The sequence below is a fragment of the Serinus canaria genome, chromosome 17 (assembly GCF_022539315.1).
Source record: "Serinus canaria isolate serCan28SL12 chromosome 17, serCan2020, whole genome shotgun sequence".
Lineage (NCBI taxonomy): Eukaryota > Metazoa > Chordata > Aves > Passeriformes > Fringillidae > Serinus > Serinus canaria.
Genome location: NC_066330.1, coordinates 1,292,738 through 1,310,703, shown reverse-complemented (window position 1 = coordinate 1,310,703; position 17,966 = coordinate 1,292,738). Strand labels below are relative to the sequence as shown.

The 17,966-nt window shown below is 42.0% G+C and overlaps 1 protein-coding gene across 10 annotated transcripts in view; it reads right to left on the bottom strand.

Moving 5' to 3' along the window:
* The window catches only part of DENND1A (DENN domain containing 1A), a 147,205-nt gene that overhangs the window by 56,406 nt on the left and 72,833 nt on the right, over nucleotides 1-17,966 (bottom strand). For all 10 annotated transcript variants that reach the window (XM_050980851.1, XM_050980844.1, XM_050980845.1 and 7 more), the window contains 2 exons: nucleotides 12,962-13,007; nucleotides 4,399-4,500 (listed from right to left, as the gene is read on the bottom strand). In XM_050980851.1, the coding sequence (XP_050836808.1) occupies nucleotides 4,399-4,500; nucleotides 12,962-13,007 (148 nt within the window). The remainder of the gene's footprint in view (nucleotides 1-4,398; nucleotides 4,501-12,961; nucleotides 13,008-17,966) is intronic.

The window sequence follows — 17,966 nt, the reverse complement described above, 5'->3', positions numbered from 1 at the left end:
AAAATCCTACAGATGAGTCCAATGTTCTCAGCCTTGGGTGTCGCCCAGAGCAGCCTGATTTTCCTGAACTGTGTGTGAGTGCCTCAGTTCATCCCTCCCGTAGCACATCCCTAACTCAGCTTCCTCCTGCAGCAGCCTTGGCTTTGGGGCTCCACAGTGACTCCTGCTCGTGCTCCAGAGGTGTTAAATACAGAATCCATGCTGGGCACTACTCACTTTTCTTTTAGATGTTATCTTTGCACTTGTGTTTACTAAAACAGTTGCAAAGACATTTCCTTTTAAATCTTCTGCAGATTCTGCTGTAAAAGGCGTTTCATTATTTAGCACAACAGAAATAACCAAGAGCGTGTCCAGCACTGTTTATAAATCTGAATGCTTATGCCAATGATCCACACATTAATGAGCCCACAAACCCATATTAACATAACACATGATACCAGATTTAGTCTGAAGCCCGTAAAATAAACTGACTCCTATTCAGTGAAATAATGTTCCTCAAGGAGTTCTGTAATCCTCTAAATATAAAAGCTTCACCAGATTTTCAAACCCAAACAGCATACTTCATGTTTGAAGGGGTCTAGACTTCTAAAGTTGAAATATGCTTTTATTTTCTATATTAACTTATATAAACTATTTAAAGGTAGTTCTTAAAAGTATAATAAAATATCCAGAGCTCTGATAAGCTTTCAAATCCCCCTCCAAGACTGTTAAAAGGGCTTTTCTGTAAACATTCATGTGAAGATACAGAACCTTCCATCTATATAGAAGGAAAAAGCTTTGTGCTTTGTTTTGAACAAACCAGGAGTGCAGAGGGCTGGTCACAGCCTTTCTGTGATTCAGCTCCCCTGGTTGGGACAGAAGCAGAATATTGACTGGTATTTTGCTACTTCCTTGAACATTGCAGGATGTCCATTCCATTTGATATATACATGGGATTACTGCAATAGGCATGTCAATTTTGTAACAAAAAAATGTTAACAACGACGTATTTAAATATACTAACAAGTAGCAAAAAAATCCACCCCAAAACACTCTCATGTGTACTTTGTGGAAAAAAATGGTATGTAATACAAAGTAGAGTATAGAAGCAGAATTAGGGTTGTTTCCTGACTAAAATACTTTAAAAAACCCTCAAATTGTGACCACTGAAAATGAGGATTATTTCTAGCCAAAGAGACACATATACATGCAGTCTGAGAATGTTTTTAAAGATTTTTATACTTCTGGCAGTTGAAGTTTAAAGGTCCAATTTCAACTCTCACCATGTTTCAGAATGCAATCTGTGCAATGCAGCAGAATGAAATGGTTCAGTAAAGGTGCTAGTGGAAATTCTTTTAATTAGGTCCAAGGCTTTTCAGTTGTCAACATGAATAAAGCAAGAAATGTCTACTGCAAACACAGCCTAAGAAATAAAAATGGATTCCCCTTTAGGAGAATGGTTTGGCTCCAGAGCTGCAGTTTGGTACTCCTGGCTGCCCTGGAAGCAGTGAAAACCAGGGAATGGTTTTCATTCTCTCCGAGGTGCTCGCTGCAGGGGGCAGCAGGAGCCCCACAGCTGAGCTGGGACACCAGGGGCCCCAGCCACCCCCGGGCCTTCATTTAGCAACAACCACGAGCTGACAGAGCAAGCTTATACTTCATTCCTTGTAACGTGGGGCTCTGACTACAACTATGACTAGAAGATGACACTTATTTGGAAATACATGAAAAATCCATACGCGTTGCATAAAAAAAAAATTACTACCCCCTCTTTGCTATTCGCTGCAACACAGACGGTGGTGTAGGAGACTTGTCAGCAGCAGATGCACTTATTGTAATCACAGTCCTTAATAAATCTCTTTTTTTAATATTGATTATTTTAAAAGGAAAGTTACTTCCCAGGGTGCTCTCATGCTGCCAGATTTCCAGCAACACATCAGAAGCAGAAGGTGAAGAAGGGGCAGGTTTTCACATTTCAAATAGTTAATCAGTAACACAGTAGTACAAATCTCGATTTTCAGGGACATGACCTGACCACTTCAGAAGCCTGACAGCCAGCAGGTACTGCTGAGGTAAACTGGGGCAAAGGAACAACTTGAGCTGACTCTGCTGGAACTGCCTCAATTCTGTCCAGCTCCTCTGACACAAATTCTAACTGGAACCTTTCACTGGGTCCTGTATTTATTTGGATCCTAAGAATTAAAGAATAAAGAACAGTTTATTTTTGATTTCCAAGAACCAGTTTAGGTAGCAACATCACTATCATGAAACTCAAGAACAACTCACTACCTGAGGCTCTAAAATAATCATAAGTCTTCATTCACAGTTCAAGGAGACAGGAAAAACAGCTTTTAGAAATTTTCCACTGGATTAATTACCTGATGGTGAATGTACCACAGAGAAGATGTTTTTGGTCACTGATGAATATAGATAGATTTAATTTAGCAAAGTAAATTTTGTCTATTCAGCAGTGCATGAATTGCTTACTGCTCACATTAAGTAGCAAAACTGGCAGAGTAGTTTGACATAACAGGCATTTATGATCAGGAATCTCCTGAAGACGTTTTTAGTTTCTCAGATCATAAATGCATCTACTTAGACTAAGACAGTGGGGAGACATGCTCCCAAAATCTCCCAGGGAAGCAAAAAGGGAAGGAAAAAAAAAAAAAAAGAAAAGGAAAAAAAGTATAATGGATTGGCTTTAGCATCTCCCTGCTGAGATGAACAACTTGATCCACTTACAGTTCCAAACACATGATGCATGAAAGAACTGACAGAAATTCAATTCTTGCACAGCAGAGCAGCTGCTCTCTAGTGGTCAAAGCCAACTCTGGAACCGTGTGAAGGGAGAGACCTGGAGGAGGAGCTGCTTCCTCCAGGTAACTGCAACAATGCTCCAGAGCTAAATCCCAATAAACCCCCAGCCCAAACATTAATTACACAACGCAACACGACTCGACTTAAAGCTTTGTTGTGAAAAATATTAATCCCAGCTGTATTTATATAGCAGTTGTGAAAAAAAATACCCCATATATGCTACTGGTGAGCCCTGCCAGTTAATTGAATTTGCTGGCAGCACTTCCTCTGCTCTGCTCTCAACATCCTCTGAGATAAAATGGAGCTCTTAAATAGACCTGTGGAAAACTGAATCAAGAAATTTGAACTAATAAAACACAACTCTCTACTGTTATAAAAGTGAAGTAAAAGTAAATGATGAAAGGAAGGAAGTCTCTTAAAATTTATTACATTCCAAAGCTTGAAGTTTTGTGTTTATTGGAGAAGTCTCTTCTGATGTTCTACAGTGTGCCCACAACAGCTCCTTTAATGAAGTCTCATAAAATCTAATATAATACTTGATTGTTGACAAATCATATACATGTTTGAGGCCCCGAGCTCCCTGTATCCAGACATTTCTTACATAATTCCATGAAATTTACAAGTCTGTCATTCCCGGGTTGTGGATAATGGCACGAGCAGTGACCAGCTGGCAGATTTGGATGCTGGGAGTGAAATCAAAATGAAAAACTATATAATGCCAGAAAAAATAATAGAATCAACTTTTACAGACTAAATGTTTGACTAAAGCCAAAATGTTCACAATCAAGACGGCCCTTTCCTCCTGAGCTCCCTGTTTTTGAAGAAGGGATCCCACTGAAATGCCAGGGGGTCACAGCAGGAGGCACTGGGCATTCACCCTCACTGCAGCTTCTCCTCACACACCAGCTTACACTGACCTCCCTGCACATCAATTCTGTTTCTCAACTGCACAAAAAAATGTTCAGATCTGACTGTCAGCACAATATTCCCAGCTAGCAAAGGAAATCCAGATTTTCCCCTGCCACGCTCTCCTAAACATTCACTCTCTGCCTTGAAAACAGCTCCTGACACTCTCACTCCTCTGCTCTCAGCTCCTTCAGTGGAGAAGACTGCAGCAGCAAGTGGGATGTCTGGGCATCCCATTAAATGTTAAGTATATATACAGCATTACTATCAAGTTATTAAAAACATGAAATAATTTACCAATAAAAAGAGTGAATGAGAAAGAAAATGAGTTCTGAATTCTAGCAGTGATTGAAGTGAATGTGAAGGCACCCATTCCATATCATATCTCAGGATATAAAATGCATGAAATTCCTTAAAGTTCTCCTGGAAGCAGTCACAGGACAAAAACTCACACAATTTCATTTGGAAACAGCACTTAACTAAGGATGCAGGATTTCTAGCTCACGTGAGCATTAGCTGATTTTCATTGGGAGCTTTCAATGCACATCTGTAAATGTTGAACCAAACATTCCCAAACACTCTGGGGCAGCAAGAACTGAGGGAAAGCAGTTCAGTGCTACCATGAGAGCTCCCAGTGAGACCCCTTGGTGACAGCCAGCAGGAACTGAACCCTTGGGTAAGTCACTCCATACATACCACATCATTGGGGAGGCTCTGAAGGTCATCAAAAGGGGTTTCCAGTGTGTTGGTGTCTACATTAAGGATCACCACATCTTCCAGGGCCATGCTTCTCACTTTCTATAGGTGAGCAAATTCAGGAAAGGGAAAGGAAAATGTAAGTATGGGAAATTAAATTTTATGCATAAAGGACACAAGTGATGGCAGAATAATATAGCACAACAGAACTGCAACCATTTTAAAAACAATCAGCATTCCTGACTTCCTGTCATTTGTTTTATTTATTCCATTTACAATGTTAAAAAAATTAACCTTCAGTTGGCAGACAGAAGTTCTTAACAACATGCACAGTGACATTTGTCAAACCAGAGGGTCTGTGATTATTCAAGCAAAGATTCATTTCTCTACTAATGTTTGTCTTGGTGTCCTGTTTGAACATTTAACGGTTTCCAGTCAAGTCAGGATTTCAAGCAAATCTTTTTATATTTGGAAATTCTTTTAAATAACAATAAAGAGTGGATTTTCCAGGAATTGAGAATTACATTAAGTCAGGGATGGGAACTGGTTTCCAAATTCCAAGTTGAATTTTGGAAGTCTAATAAAGACAAGTTTACAACTGCATTTAAGTAAACTAGATCCTATAAGAGCCTAATCAGTAAATAATTAAAATGGGGGGGGGGGAAATAAAGCTAAGAGAAATTTAACTCTACCACATCCTGCTCAGCAAGTCTGAACTTTCTCTCATGTTCCCATGAATTGAGGGAAAGTTTCTGATCTAGTCTGAAGTTCACATCTTCTGTAACAGTACTTACACATTGAAGAGAAAAGAACCTATTTCTCAAAAGAATGATCATCAGTACCTGTGACTCTGAGTGTCTAAAGGTATCAGTGATCTAAGCAAATTTAAACACTGCCAGACTTGAGTTCCCTGCTTAATCAGCAGTAAATGAGTCACTGATACCAAACAGAGCAGCATTTAAACACTTAACACTTCTTCCACTAACAGGAGACTTGAATGTTTGGAGTTTTTTTTGACTGACTAATCACACAGGTTTAATCTCTTCAAATAAAGCTTTGAAAATTGAAAATCAGAAATACTGGAATTATAGAATATGGTAATTGAGGAAATTTCCCAGTGACACTGTAAAAAATGTTTAAGTACCTACCTACCTACACGCAGGACCAAATGAAAGTTACTGAGGAGGAAAATGAACAAAAACATACTCAATTTTTAATTAAGGTTTTGTGGGGTGGAGGGAATTGTTTCCTTTAAAAGAAAGGAACTCAAGTCCTGAAACAATGGCAAAGTTGAGCCTTAGGCAGCTAAATAATTACCCCCAGTTCTCAAGGCTCAGTCCTCTGTCTATAAAGCAAACTGCTGTGTACTTAGGGCTGAAAAAAACCCCAACAACCATAAAACCCACTTTGCAGACATTTAAGTTTAGGTCTTCACGAGACATTTCTTTAACTTAAATAGAAGAATATTGCATTTAATGCTTTCCATATAAAGAGCAGCAGCAGTGCCTGACAAACCAGGTACTTTGCTTGCAGGAACCAAAGGTCACCCCGTTGGCTGCATCTGATAAACTCTAAAGCAATCCAGGAGCCTCGCTCCTTCTAGGAGTCCGGAAGCACCAGACAAACTGATTGCTCCTTCCTGTTTCAGAAAATTAAAAATCTCACTTATACTCAGAGGAGTCTAAAAACCTCCAACAAAAAGGTCTTGCAAAAAGGTCTTAACCAAAGCCAGAAGCTTGTCAGCCTCAGTGCTGGCAGGACAAGACAGAAGGAAAGAAACCCTTCTCCTGCTTGCTGCCGAAGAAGCAGCACGCGCACGGTGAACGTGCCAGGGCTGTTTCTGCACCTCTGGTGCTGAATCTGCACATCCCCTTCAGCAAAATGTGGGCTCTGCTGGAGCACAGAACAGGCTTGGGCCAAGCAGGGCTCAGCCAGGGGGGATAACCCAGAAGGATGCCCTCATGGTACAGGGACTGTAAATGCTGCTCAGTGTGATCACCTCACACCTGGCCCAGAAATGGTCATGTCCAAAAGGAAGCTGATAAACTCTGCACCACCAAGAGCTCAGCCTCACTGTAAAGATTTGCAATATTTGTACAAAGGCAGTGGATTTCCCCTGAGACCAGCCCTCAGGTTTAATAAAACACTGGAGACTGACTTGATTAATAGCATCTGTCTTGCAATGCATTCAAAAACATATAATTTTTTGATGGTCCGATTGTGGCTCATTCTACAGAAATGCAGACTGACCAGTTCATCCTAATCCTTAGCTGGTTTTGTCATCTCTCCTGTCACTACCACCTTTGATAAAGCTAGTATCAGGCAGTTATAAAGGCTTTTGTTAAATAATCACACGCTTCTTTCACTATACCTGGCACCTAATCAGCCCAAGCAACATGGAAATCACTGTATTCACTCTCTTGTTGGAATTTGAGTAAAAATTCCCATCATTCAGCTGCAATTCTCACATTAAACCCCACTGGATTCTGTAAATCACAAAAACACGTAGATAATTTTCCCCACATACAGTTTGTGTGTTGTCATAATTTTCAGGAATGGGAAGGGACAGCCACAAGGCACACAGAGCCCCAGTCCATATTTCACAACTTCCTGAGGAGTTAAACAACATTTTACAAGTGACACCTGTACAACAGACTGGACTGTATTCAGTAGGGTAGGTTCGTATTTTGCTGAAAAGAAATGTGGATAAGCAAGGATTAAGAGGAAATATGAACCTAACAGATTCCTAATCTCATTTTCCCACAGGTCAGGGATGTACTGAGTCAAAAGGAGAGATTCAGTGAAAATGTGCATCACATCCCACTCCTGCAAACCTTTCTTAACCATCCTTGCCCAATTACTTGTAGCCACAATTAATCACCTAAAATCCATCTAAATCAAACTAACATCTACACCTGCCTTTTATTTTAAATCTCTCTTTTTAAAAGAGTGGAGAGGTATGGAAAGCTGGTTTAACAAGCACACTGAACCCATTGTTTATGGCCTCTATAAACATGGCTTAGTAAGAATTACTGACTTAATCAGAGAGAACTTATCTCCTGGTGAAAAGAGCACTTTAAATTTCAGAAATGGCACCTTTACTGTGAAAATCTCTTAACTTTTCAAACAAACTCCGGGGGGCCTTAAACACCAGGTCCGTAAATAAGCGCGGTCCGGGTGCCTGCCCTGCTCACAGGCAGCCAAACACTCGAGTCATTTAAATGTTTTATGTGGAAGTTCACAAAAACACAGAAACCATATTCTAATAGAAGAAGAATTAAGGGGTGCTCCTCCATCCCACTCTAGAAGCAGTATTCATCTAAAACAATAACACCAGTTTACACTAAATGCTATCTTATCAACACTGGCTACACTTGGCAGGTTCTGCATTTTCTGCCCTAAAGGAATCCCAAGTTAAACTTCTTTCAGGTGAACAATTTTATTGAACAGTTTAATTTAAAACAAAAGAAAAAAAACTCCATACCCATCAAACACCAGCACCCTCTGCCTTTCCTCCCACAAACCAGGTTTGCGTAACTTCACGGCTAAATTGCTGCCAAAACATAAACCAAGCTGATCATGAGGTTTTATAACCAGATACAAACGTGATCAGCATCTTAAAAAATGCAGTAACAGTAAAAGGGTGATACCTTCCACTGATTCTCTTGGAAAGGCAGAACTCCTAACAAAAACTAACATTCTAGTGAGCCTGTGCACTAGGTTTGAAATTGTTAAGAAGGTATGATTCACAACAAGTCTAAAATCCATTTGCTTAATGACTTGTCTCTACTGAATTAATAGCTTCCATTTATTTTCTTAAGGAAAACACCACAACACTGCAGACAACAATGTGTCAATCTGGCTGCCAGAAGCAGGAAAGGCAGCGGATATAAAATTTTATTATTTCATGCCCCAAGAGCAGCCAGAAGGACTTAATGAAATCAGGGCCAGATTTACAATCTGAAATGGCTATTCAGCAGACAGCTCTGCTTAAGCGGGATGTGCCCCCTGACCCCGGGGCCCTTTGATCCGGGCACAGCAGGTGGGCTGCCCCCCCAGCCCATCTCCCACCCTTCCGCCCGGGCACCCCGAGCCTCTACAGGTGATTCCCCAGCTCCTTATCACAAGCAGCTGTTGCCAGCTGAGTGACAAACAGCACCCGTGCTGTGGCACACGAGAAAAGCCTCTCTGCTTCTGGGGAAGCCTGCTTGGTACTGCAGGGCTTGCCTTCTGAAAACTCACCCTCAAACGTGCCCCCAGAATCCCTTATTAAAACATGGTTCTTATTTCCATTTTCCCAATAACTAGATAAAAGACAATTCCATAATATTTTAAATGCATTTTTATCAATACTCCTGAAACCACATACAGCCATGCTGGGAATATGTGTGAGTGGCTAAACTGCATTTAGGGGTTTAAGACCTGGATTTAAGTTAATCTATAACCCTTCATTAAAATCCAATGGAGAAGCTGCACTTCCTCAGTTACAGGTAGAAAAGGCATTGATTTACTAAGTATAAATGGGTGGGAAGAGCTAATTAACGCTTCTCACCCCAGTTGAAAATATAATTAACAATTAACAGTACCAGTGGCAGATGCCAGTGGTCAATGAATTCTCAGGGTGTGTTCTGGGAAGGGGACCCCCATGGCAGGGTCAGGCCTGAGCCCAAGCTCACAGAACCCGTGCTCAGGGCTCGTTAGCTCAGACTCTGGGCACACTAATTGGGCAATGGTCATGCTGGATCCTGAGCAGGGCATCCTCACCCTGAACAGGAGCAGGGGAATGTGCCCAAAAGTGCTCCCCAAATGCACGTGGGGTGTGCTGAGAGCCCCAGCTCCACTCCCCTGGCTGCACAGGAGACCTTATAGACACCAGGTGAGATCAGCCTCCAAGTCACACAACAGGAATTTCACTGAGCATTTCTTTCCTCACATGAACATTTTTACTGATACCAGGTTGAAGTAAAACAAAAATCTACTCATATAGCTTTTATGATAGGCACCAGTGTCCTGTTTCCTTAGGAAAAAGGTTCGAAGAACATTCTGAAATGCAGTGTGCAGTTTCACACACAAATTCATCCTGGATATTCTTGCAAGAATTACAGTTCTGAAGTCCCAGAAAAGAGTCCTTGAATAACTGAAATACTAATTTAAAAAGACATGAAATACTTTTTCAATGACTAATTCTAGCTCTAAATGCTGGGTCTGTGCCCCGGCCAGAGCAGGAAAGGGTGGATGTTCTCCTAAGTGGATCCTGGCACACTGGAGTCGGCTGCCAGAGCTCCCCATCTCAGAGCCCAGCACAGCCATCCCCAGCAGTCAATCAAAACCACATGTGCCCCAGGTCCAGCAGGGAGCTCCTAGGTCAAGGGCACTCCCCCTCCATCAGCACCATCACACTGATAACCTTCCTACACAAACAGTTGCAGCAACAATCGTTTTCTCTGACAAAATGTAAAAGGCTGCAACTAAGTTTGACACAGCTTCTGACACACAGGGCAACTTTATATGATCTGAAGAGTAGAACAGCCTACAGTGCACAGGCAGAAAATAAGACAGTGAAAGGGGTGTGTTCTTTTGATAAGAGTTTCATTTTCCTATCTCATTATTTATCACTACTAAGTACTTATCTTCATCTAATATGAATTCAATTAGTTCCATAAGCATGTTCCATTATTCATGTGATAGCTCCAGCCTTGCTTATCCAACAGCTTATAAACTTTTAGCCTTCTTTGAAGTCACTTTATGGATTGCTAAATGGAAATCTTATAAAGAATGACTAACTAGGTGATGATAGAAAAGCTGAAAAATAAGAGCACAAAACACAGCTCTGTATTTTCTACCAAGGTTTTCCCCCATAAATCAGTTGGAGCCCTCTGACCTATAACAGGAGATTATCTTATCTCACTGGAGAACATTTCAGTCACAGCAAATTAGATTTAACAGTCAATGGATAGGCTTGATATTTTAATCATAAGAAAAATTTGTCATTTTCCATTAAAATAACTGTCCCTTCTACAGAGCCCCCATGGAACACGGGAAACTGCAAACTAACTTTAAGGTACCAGAGAGCTCAGGAAAGATCTGTCGAGCTGAGAGAGGCTGGATTTTGTTTAAAATCACCAACACTTCTGCTTCTTCCAGAGGCCCCATTCCCACACTGGGATAGCAAAACAAGACCAGAGGTAGAAAATAATTGTTTCCTATATCCCAAATCCCATCTTGCCTTCCCTGGCAAGATGAGGCTGCCACTGGTGCTGGCACAAGGAGGACAAATCCAGGCATGGGAGCTGCTGGGGCAGAGCCTGAGCCCAGACCTACCTGCAGCACTCCCTGGGCTCCACACCAGAGTCCACCTGCCTCAGCCACAGTGCAAGGCTGGGAAGGAAGCCCTTCTCCTGAGACTCGAAGGTGTGCATTAACAGAACACTTCTGAAGTCCTACTTGTGACATTTCAGCATTTAGAGAAAAAGGAATACTGAATAATGGCAGTAGTTTGTAGTTCTAGTTTATAAAATTATTTTGATATGGAAAAGATATTTTTAAACAAACACAACTGTCAGGTCATGAGAAGAACAATTACTGTTGCAACTACGATGTTAGTCTAAACAAAAAAATCACACAACTTTACAGATGAAGGAAGGGACAAATAGAGTGAGCATTCAGCACCACAAACTAGAGGTAACCTAGAAGTGTCCAGCTCATGTGACAAATGCCCAGGGCACAGAAATTCTGCAGCACTTGCCTCCAGACAGATCCAGCACCACTGTGGAATTTCACGTTATTTTTCAATGGAAAGAGCAGAGTTAGCTGCAAGATGCAGTTCTGTCTGTAACTGAATTTATCCATAAGAGCAGAGAAAACAGTTTGGTTTATTTATTTAATTTATTTGATAAGGCGCTTTGAATAACTGCACTTTGCCAAAGCGTGTCTGTGTTCCAGAATCTCTGGCTATTCAAAAGCCAGACTGGATTTAGTACTAAACAGATTTTTTCACAAGTTACTAAAATGGATGAAAATTGGCTTCTCCAAGAACAACTCCTTTTTTTGAGTTTTTACAGATGGAGTTTGGAAGGCCCACAGAGCCCTGCAGTCTGAAACACGGAGACAAAGGAAGAGGCACTGGATCTATGGAGCAAGGCAGGAGTGAGACATCACACAAAGCAACTCCAAGGTGTAATTATTAAATTCCTTTTCTATATCCATTCCCAGGCCAATCACAGCACTGTGGTTGGAGATATTCTCCCAGCTCTCTTCCATCTTTTACAGATACCACAATAATCACACCAGTGATTGCCTGGGATGGATGTGGGGCAGAAAGTTTCTTGATCTAAATGAAGAATACATTTCTTCCTAGACATTCCCACCCTCCTGCCTGTGCAGTATCCAAGGGTGATTATGAGTAGCCCCTTGAGCAGAAGCATATGATGTGCAAACAAATGTACATGTTGACTTTTAAACTGATTGGTTATCCACAAACACATTTCTGTTTCATACTGCAATTCTTTACTTGGTTTAGCAGTATAAAGGGCATAAAAAAATCATCTGTATCCAGGATGGTAAGGAGAGGAAAAAAGACATCCTGTGCATTTAATCTATCTTTTCATGAAAAAACTGCCTTCTAAAATTACCCCCATTACTGCTGGAAAAAGGGGGGATATTACACAGCACACACAAACACACAGGGCATCATTATTACACACACTTGGACAAGTGAAAGAATGTTAATCAATATTTCCAGAAATTACACATTTTTATGGACAATACAAGAACAATGCCTTTATGAGATGTAAACCCCAGCTCTCTAAACTGTTCTGTACCCTGGAGAGGAAAGCTCCATCTCCACACACAGGATCTAAACCAGGGACACAGGTCCAGTCCTGTCCGGGGGCACGTGCAGAGCCAGCTCTCCAGCCCTGCCCCAGGGAGGCCGAGCTCCCACCCAGAGCTCTCCTGGGGAAGGGGCACAGCCAAGGAGGATGAGGATTTCAGAGGCACCTTCAGTCAGGATCTTTTGTTGTCCCCCTGATACTTTTGAGGAAAGTCATCCACTGTTTCACCAGTGCTGGAAGCAAAAGCAAATGTGCTATTTCCACTTTTAGAGTTTTTTAAAAAAAGTCACATGAATTACTGGGAATTGTTTACAGGAGAAGCTTTCTGTGAGGGCTGGTGCTCTGCCAGCTTTGTGTTAACATTAACTGCAAGTTCCCTCTTTTCAGATCTTTTGAACATTTAAAAAATTACAATCTGTCTGCAAAAGCCTAAAAGAGAACTGTAACTGTCAACATTGTGGTTTAATATCGACTCTGCCTTTGTGCCTGAGTCCAAGCAAGGCTCTGCAGTGATTAAATGAAGCCCCAGGGTTGGGAGGGGAGCACGGGGAGCAAACAGGGCTCCTGAACATTCCACCTTATCATGTGTGCCTCACTCAGTTCCCCCAGCACTCCCAAATTAACAGCATTATTTCATTTTTACCCATATGAATGAATGTGTAATTGCTTGCAGAATCTGGCTCTAAATCATAGCACTATATATAGTTTCAGAAACGGTGAGAGAGACTTACCTCCATCAAACTTAAATGTATTCCAATGAGGTAGGGCATGGGAGCACTGTGGAGAGGAAAAGAAACACAGCTTTACATCCTCAGAACCCTGAATAACACACAGGACTTATTAAATCAGCTACAGGAAAACAATGGGATGCTGGATTAGGTTTTGCTTTAAACAAAATCACAAAAACAAAACCAAACAAATCACGTGTGAACTAAGTGTTGGTCCATATTTGAAAGTTGTTTTTTAGTGTGCAGTAGTCTCCCACTCCTGTAAGATTTCACTTTTTCTTGACAACAGAATTTCTGAGTGATTAAGTTTAGGCAGGTATCTAAGGACAGCTATTACACATAGACCTAACACTGGGGTCTTTTGTTAGAAAACCAACAAAATGTGTTATTGCAATTTTAAAAGCATACACAGACTTTTCCAAGCATATTCTTTCAAAACCTGGACCCTGTTGGAGTGGTTAATTTAATGTACACACATCACCAAGTAGAACAAGTTTTGAATTCTTTGAATGAGTCCAAACACATTTTTAATTTACTTTTAAGTATAAATCTTGATATGTTTTCATTTGTAAAAGAAAACATAAAAAATACTTTTGAAGATCCTGAAAAACTCCAGAGTTCCTGGGACATCTGCTGATAGCAATATTCCCCTCAGGACACAAAACTTCAATACCCCAGAGGCTCTCAGGGCAGGTTTTAGCCCCAATGTCTCCAGGTCCCTTCCCTGATGGGAGCAGCAGAGCCCCGGGAGCCTGTCGTGTGCAGGGTTTCCAATGCTGAGCTGCTCACAGCCTCCCCCTCGCACCCAGAGCCATCAGCGAGGCTGCCAGAGCTGCTAATTGCAAATATGGCACATCCTGCCTGCGAAACGCAGCGCACACAGACAGACACAACTTCTAAAATAGAGCCTCAGCTCGCTTTGGATACAGAAGCTCAAAGAGCTCATTTTCAATTTCAGATGAAAAAAATGAGAGAAATGTCACTGTACTGCCTTGGATTAAAATATCTCCCATATTGCTGCTCTAAGCTGTGCCTACTGCTCAGTAAGAGCAGTACAGTACTGAAAAAGCTCCTGAGACACCAGGCCAGCAAAAATCCCTGCTTCTCCTTTTCCTGAGAAATACCTTAAAAAATATATTTACTGATAAGCATATTAATATTTATGTTGTTTATTAATACACCCCCTCAAACTGCCACTCTGTAGGATGCTCTACCGAGGTGGAAACAGCCCCTGCTGTAGAAATTCCATGTGAAACCAATTTTTTTTCTTTTCTGAGACATTAAACACATACAACTTCCACAACCCCTTTGCAGTTCACTGGCAGAACGTTCCAGTGCCTTGTCCCACGTCACTGCAATGAGTGCACCCCCAGAGCCCAGGGGGCTGCTACAGCACTGAATTACCCCCAGTGTTCTGCTTCTTGGGAATCCCACAGGAGGCAACTGGAACACGCAGCCAGGTCCAGGGCAGAAGGTCTGACTGCTCCCCAGGACACTCGAGGGCTGCTCAGCTGAGCACTGCTTTGTCACAGACACGTTGGACTTGTGACAAATGTCACCTCTTCAGCTGCAGTGGCCACAGCCCAGGAGCAAGAGAACAGCCAGGATTTTATACTGAGAGAAGGAAGCAGTGCTTTGGCTCTGGCTGCCCCGGCCCCTCCAGTGCCACCAGCACCAATGTGGTTCCAATTAAGGACTTCCAGCAACGCCACAGCTTCAATCCCCACCGAACAAAGTCAGAACCTCGGCAGGAAGTCTTAACCCTGCAAATGTCTCATCTAGTGGAACCTCAGCTAATGTAATGAAAGGAAGCAGGAAGAGTGCAGTATTCCTGAAAACCAGCCATTTATTAACATCTCCAAACGGAGCAAGAAGAGATATGGCTCAAGATACATGGATAGCTTTGGATGCAAAGGCTCATCTTTTCAATTTTGAAGTGACAAACACTACATGTAACAGCAACACAGCACATAAAATAATTACAGGGACTGCATAAATAACCTCAATAAAATGTAATTCTGGTAAAGAGCATAAATATTTCCAATAAAATCTACCAGAGAGATTCTATTCTTCCATCATCACTCATCAATACGACTGAATAGGAAACACACCTAGAAGTAAATGCCCCAAGTTCATGTCAGGCTTCATAAATTGTTTTTATCACCATTTCTCTTGACCATGAGTTAATCATAGGCCATTATTTAAGTAGACCTTTAGCATCCTGTGCAGGGGAATGTGGTGTGTGCCCCCTTCCTCACCCAGGGCACACTGAAACTGCCCCTCCTTGCTGCCATTCAGGACCCGAGACGTGGAACACTGCAGCAGTTTTTAATATTTGATCAGGGTAGATTTGTACTTGCAAGACTTCCAAGTGAAGTTCAGCAAGATGCATCCCTTGTATGAAGGGCAGAAACACTCAGCACAACCTTTAATCCTTCTGGGAGCCCTGGCAGATTAAAGACTGCCCTTCAGAGCAGCCCTTCCCCACTGCTTGACACTTCATCAGTCCTGGGGCTTCTTACAGCCACAACTACTAATTACTCAAAGTTGTTTGCTGGCAGCCAATAGCCATTAAGTGCAAAATTAAGAAGTATCAGTTTCTACCACATGTATTTACTGCTCAAACAAAGTGCCTGCATGAGCCTTTTGGAACAAAGAGAGGGGTCATTACTCCTCCTGTGCTATGCTGGCTCCCAAGGCAATCGGCCTTATTTATAATCAAATGAGTTATATAGGTAAATATCAAATCATTAAAGTAGCAATGCATAAGCATGAATATGGATTTTGGGGACATAATGGCTATATACTGCCCATTTATTACAGTTGCATTTTTACAATTTCTTTAATTCGTTTCCTTAGGCAAACTAGAGACCTCTTAATTATGCTCCCAAGAGGTGGGCAACTACTAATTGGAAGAGAAGCAGGTGAAATAGAGGGACATTTCTTCTTAAGTGAAAAAAGCCCAGCCTTAAAAAATACTGCAATTCACCAGGAAAGTAATGTAAAAGCCCAGGGATCTCCAAAAGGTTCCTATTTACAGCTATGCAGGGATTTCACCATTTTGCTTCATTGTTCCAGGAAAATGGATGAGAGCACATTTACCACATTCATGTCTTGCTCTGCACACATTGACTTAATGGGTGGCTGTCTCCACACAACTTGGTACTTCCCTCTGCAGGGCAGTCTCCTGATTTCTCTTCACATTCCTCACTGAAATGCAGAATTCCCGAAATTTATTGGGGTAATTGATGCAAATTAGAAACTTGACTGCATACATTGAAACAATGCAGGGAAGGCACAGCTGTCACCACGAGAGCAGCTACAAGAGGCTGCAGTGAGTGCCCAGGTGTGCCAGGCTCAATGGCAGTGCCCACCCAGAGCTACCCGGGCAGGAAATTTTGTTTCCCAGCAGCGGGAGGACTCCAGCTCTGCCTCCACCTACTCCAGGAGCACACTGACTACATGCAGATTCAGAAAACAGGAGAAAGGGGGCTAAAAAAACCCCTGGAGAGAGGGCAAACTGCCCCAACAGAAGTGTTTGTTCAGCAGCTGTGCCAGGGTGCTCTCAGAATTCATTCATGTTGGCTGCTAAGCTGTCTGTCTGATAGAAAAGACTGTTTAAATCACCCCACAAAATGGACTGTTTCTTCTGGTGACAAAGCTCTGGGGCTCAGCACACACTCAGCTGTGTCCCAGCTCAGCAAAGCCCGGCTTTTCTCGGGGCTCATTTGAAACCCATTCACCCAGAGCAAGAAGGAAGCCAACAGTCACAGTGGGAGTGGTTTCATGGAAACAAGAAACAAAGTGGGAAAAGTAGTGAGGAAAACTGATACACTGCTTCACTGCTTCCTTCACATCACCAAATGTTTGAATTCCCAATAAAATAGATGGGCAAGATCTGGCCAAATTCAAATAGCTGTATGTGCCTGACTATCGATGCTTGGTGGCAGCACCTCACTAACCAGGACTTCTGGCACCTGCTGGCATGTGCTCTAAACAAACAAAACCCAACCAAACAACCCCAAACCAGCCACCGGCAGAGCAGCTGTGCTCCTGTACTTCCTCTCTTGACCTGCATTCAAAGGAACAAGCAATTGTGCATGAAGCTATGGTCTCTAGGGACAGTATTTTGGTCTCCTGCACCAAAAATGTTTCCCTGGGCTGAAAATACATTAAAGAGCAGTGCCTAAATAAAAGACACAAATAAAGGATAGCACTCTACCCCTTGCTTCCCCTCCTGCCCCTTGTCCTCAACAATCTACATGACAGGGATGAGGTGACTGAAGTCATTCCAGCTCCATGGAGGATCCACCAGCTGCACTGAGGCTGCACCCCCACTACAGAGCAAGTGCATTGAGAGCAAACACTGGGAGACACAGCCTTGCAGCATTTCCAGTTCTGACGGAAGGTACATCAGTGAGGAATGCAAGGGAACAGAAATAGTAAGTTTAAGAAAACCCTTTCAAGAGGGAAATGGGAAGCAAAAGGCAAATAATCACAGGTGGAACATACTTTTTTCAAAAAACTTTCAAAGATCTCGAGTGACACACTCTATCCATCCTTCTGTGAGTTTCAAAAGAACACGAGAAGATTCAAAACATCACAGCACAGTCAGTAAATGAGCACAGCCAACTGAATGAACAGGATATTCTGTATTCATAAGAACTGAAGAATTCTCATTGCTTCAAGTTTTGCTCCCATTTCAGCTCTCTAAAAGTCTTATGTCATATTGGCAAAAGAAATAACCAGGCATTAATTAAATGGAACTCTCCTATTTTAAATAATCTCAGGTAATTTCCCTTTAGAGGCAGACACCAGGAAGCAGAAATAGTGCCTTAAAGCAGGGAGCTGATTGCTCTGTCCTCCCAGGTAAAAATGACATCTCCAAGTTCACATGGTTACATAATAGATGGTGGACTCTGTTTTGGGAAATATTTCATGGTTCAGAAATTGTTGCTAAATTGACTTAACTCAAACAATGATCAAGTGTGCAGCTACCTCTCCAATT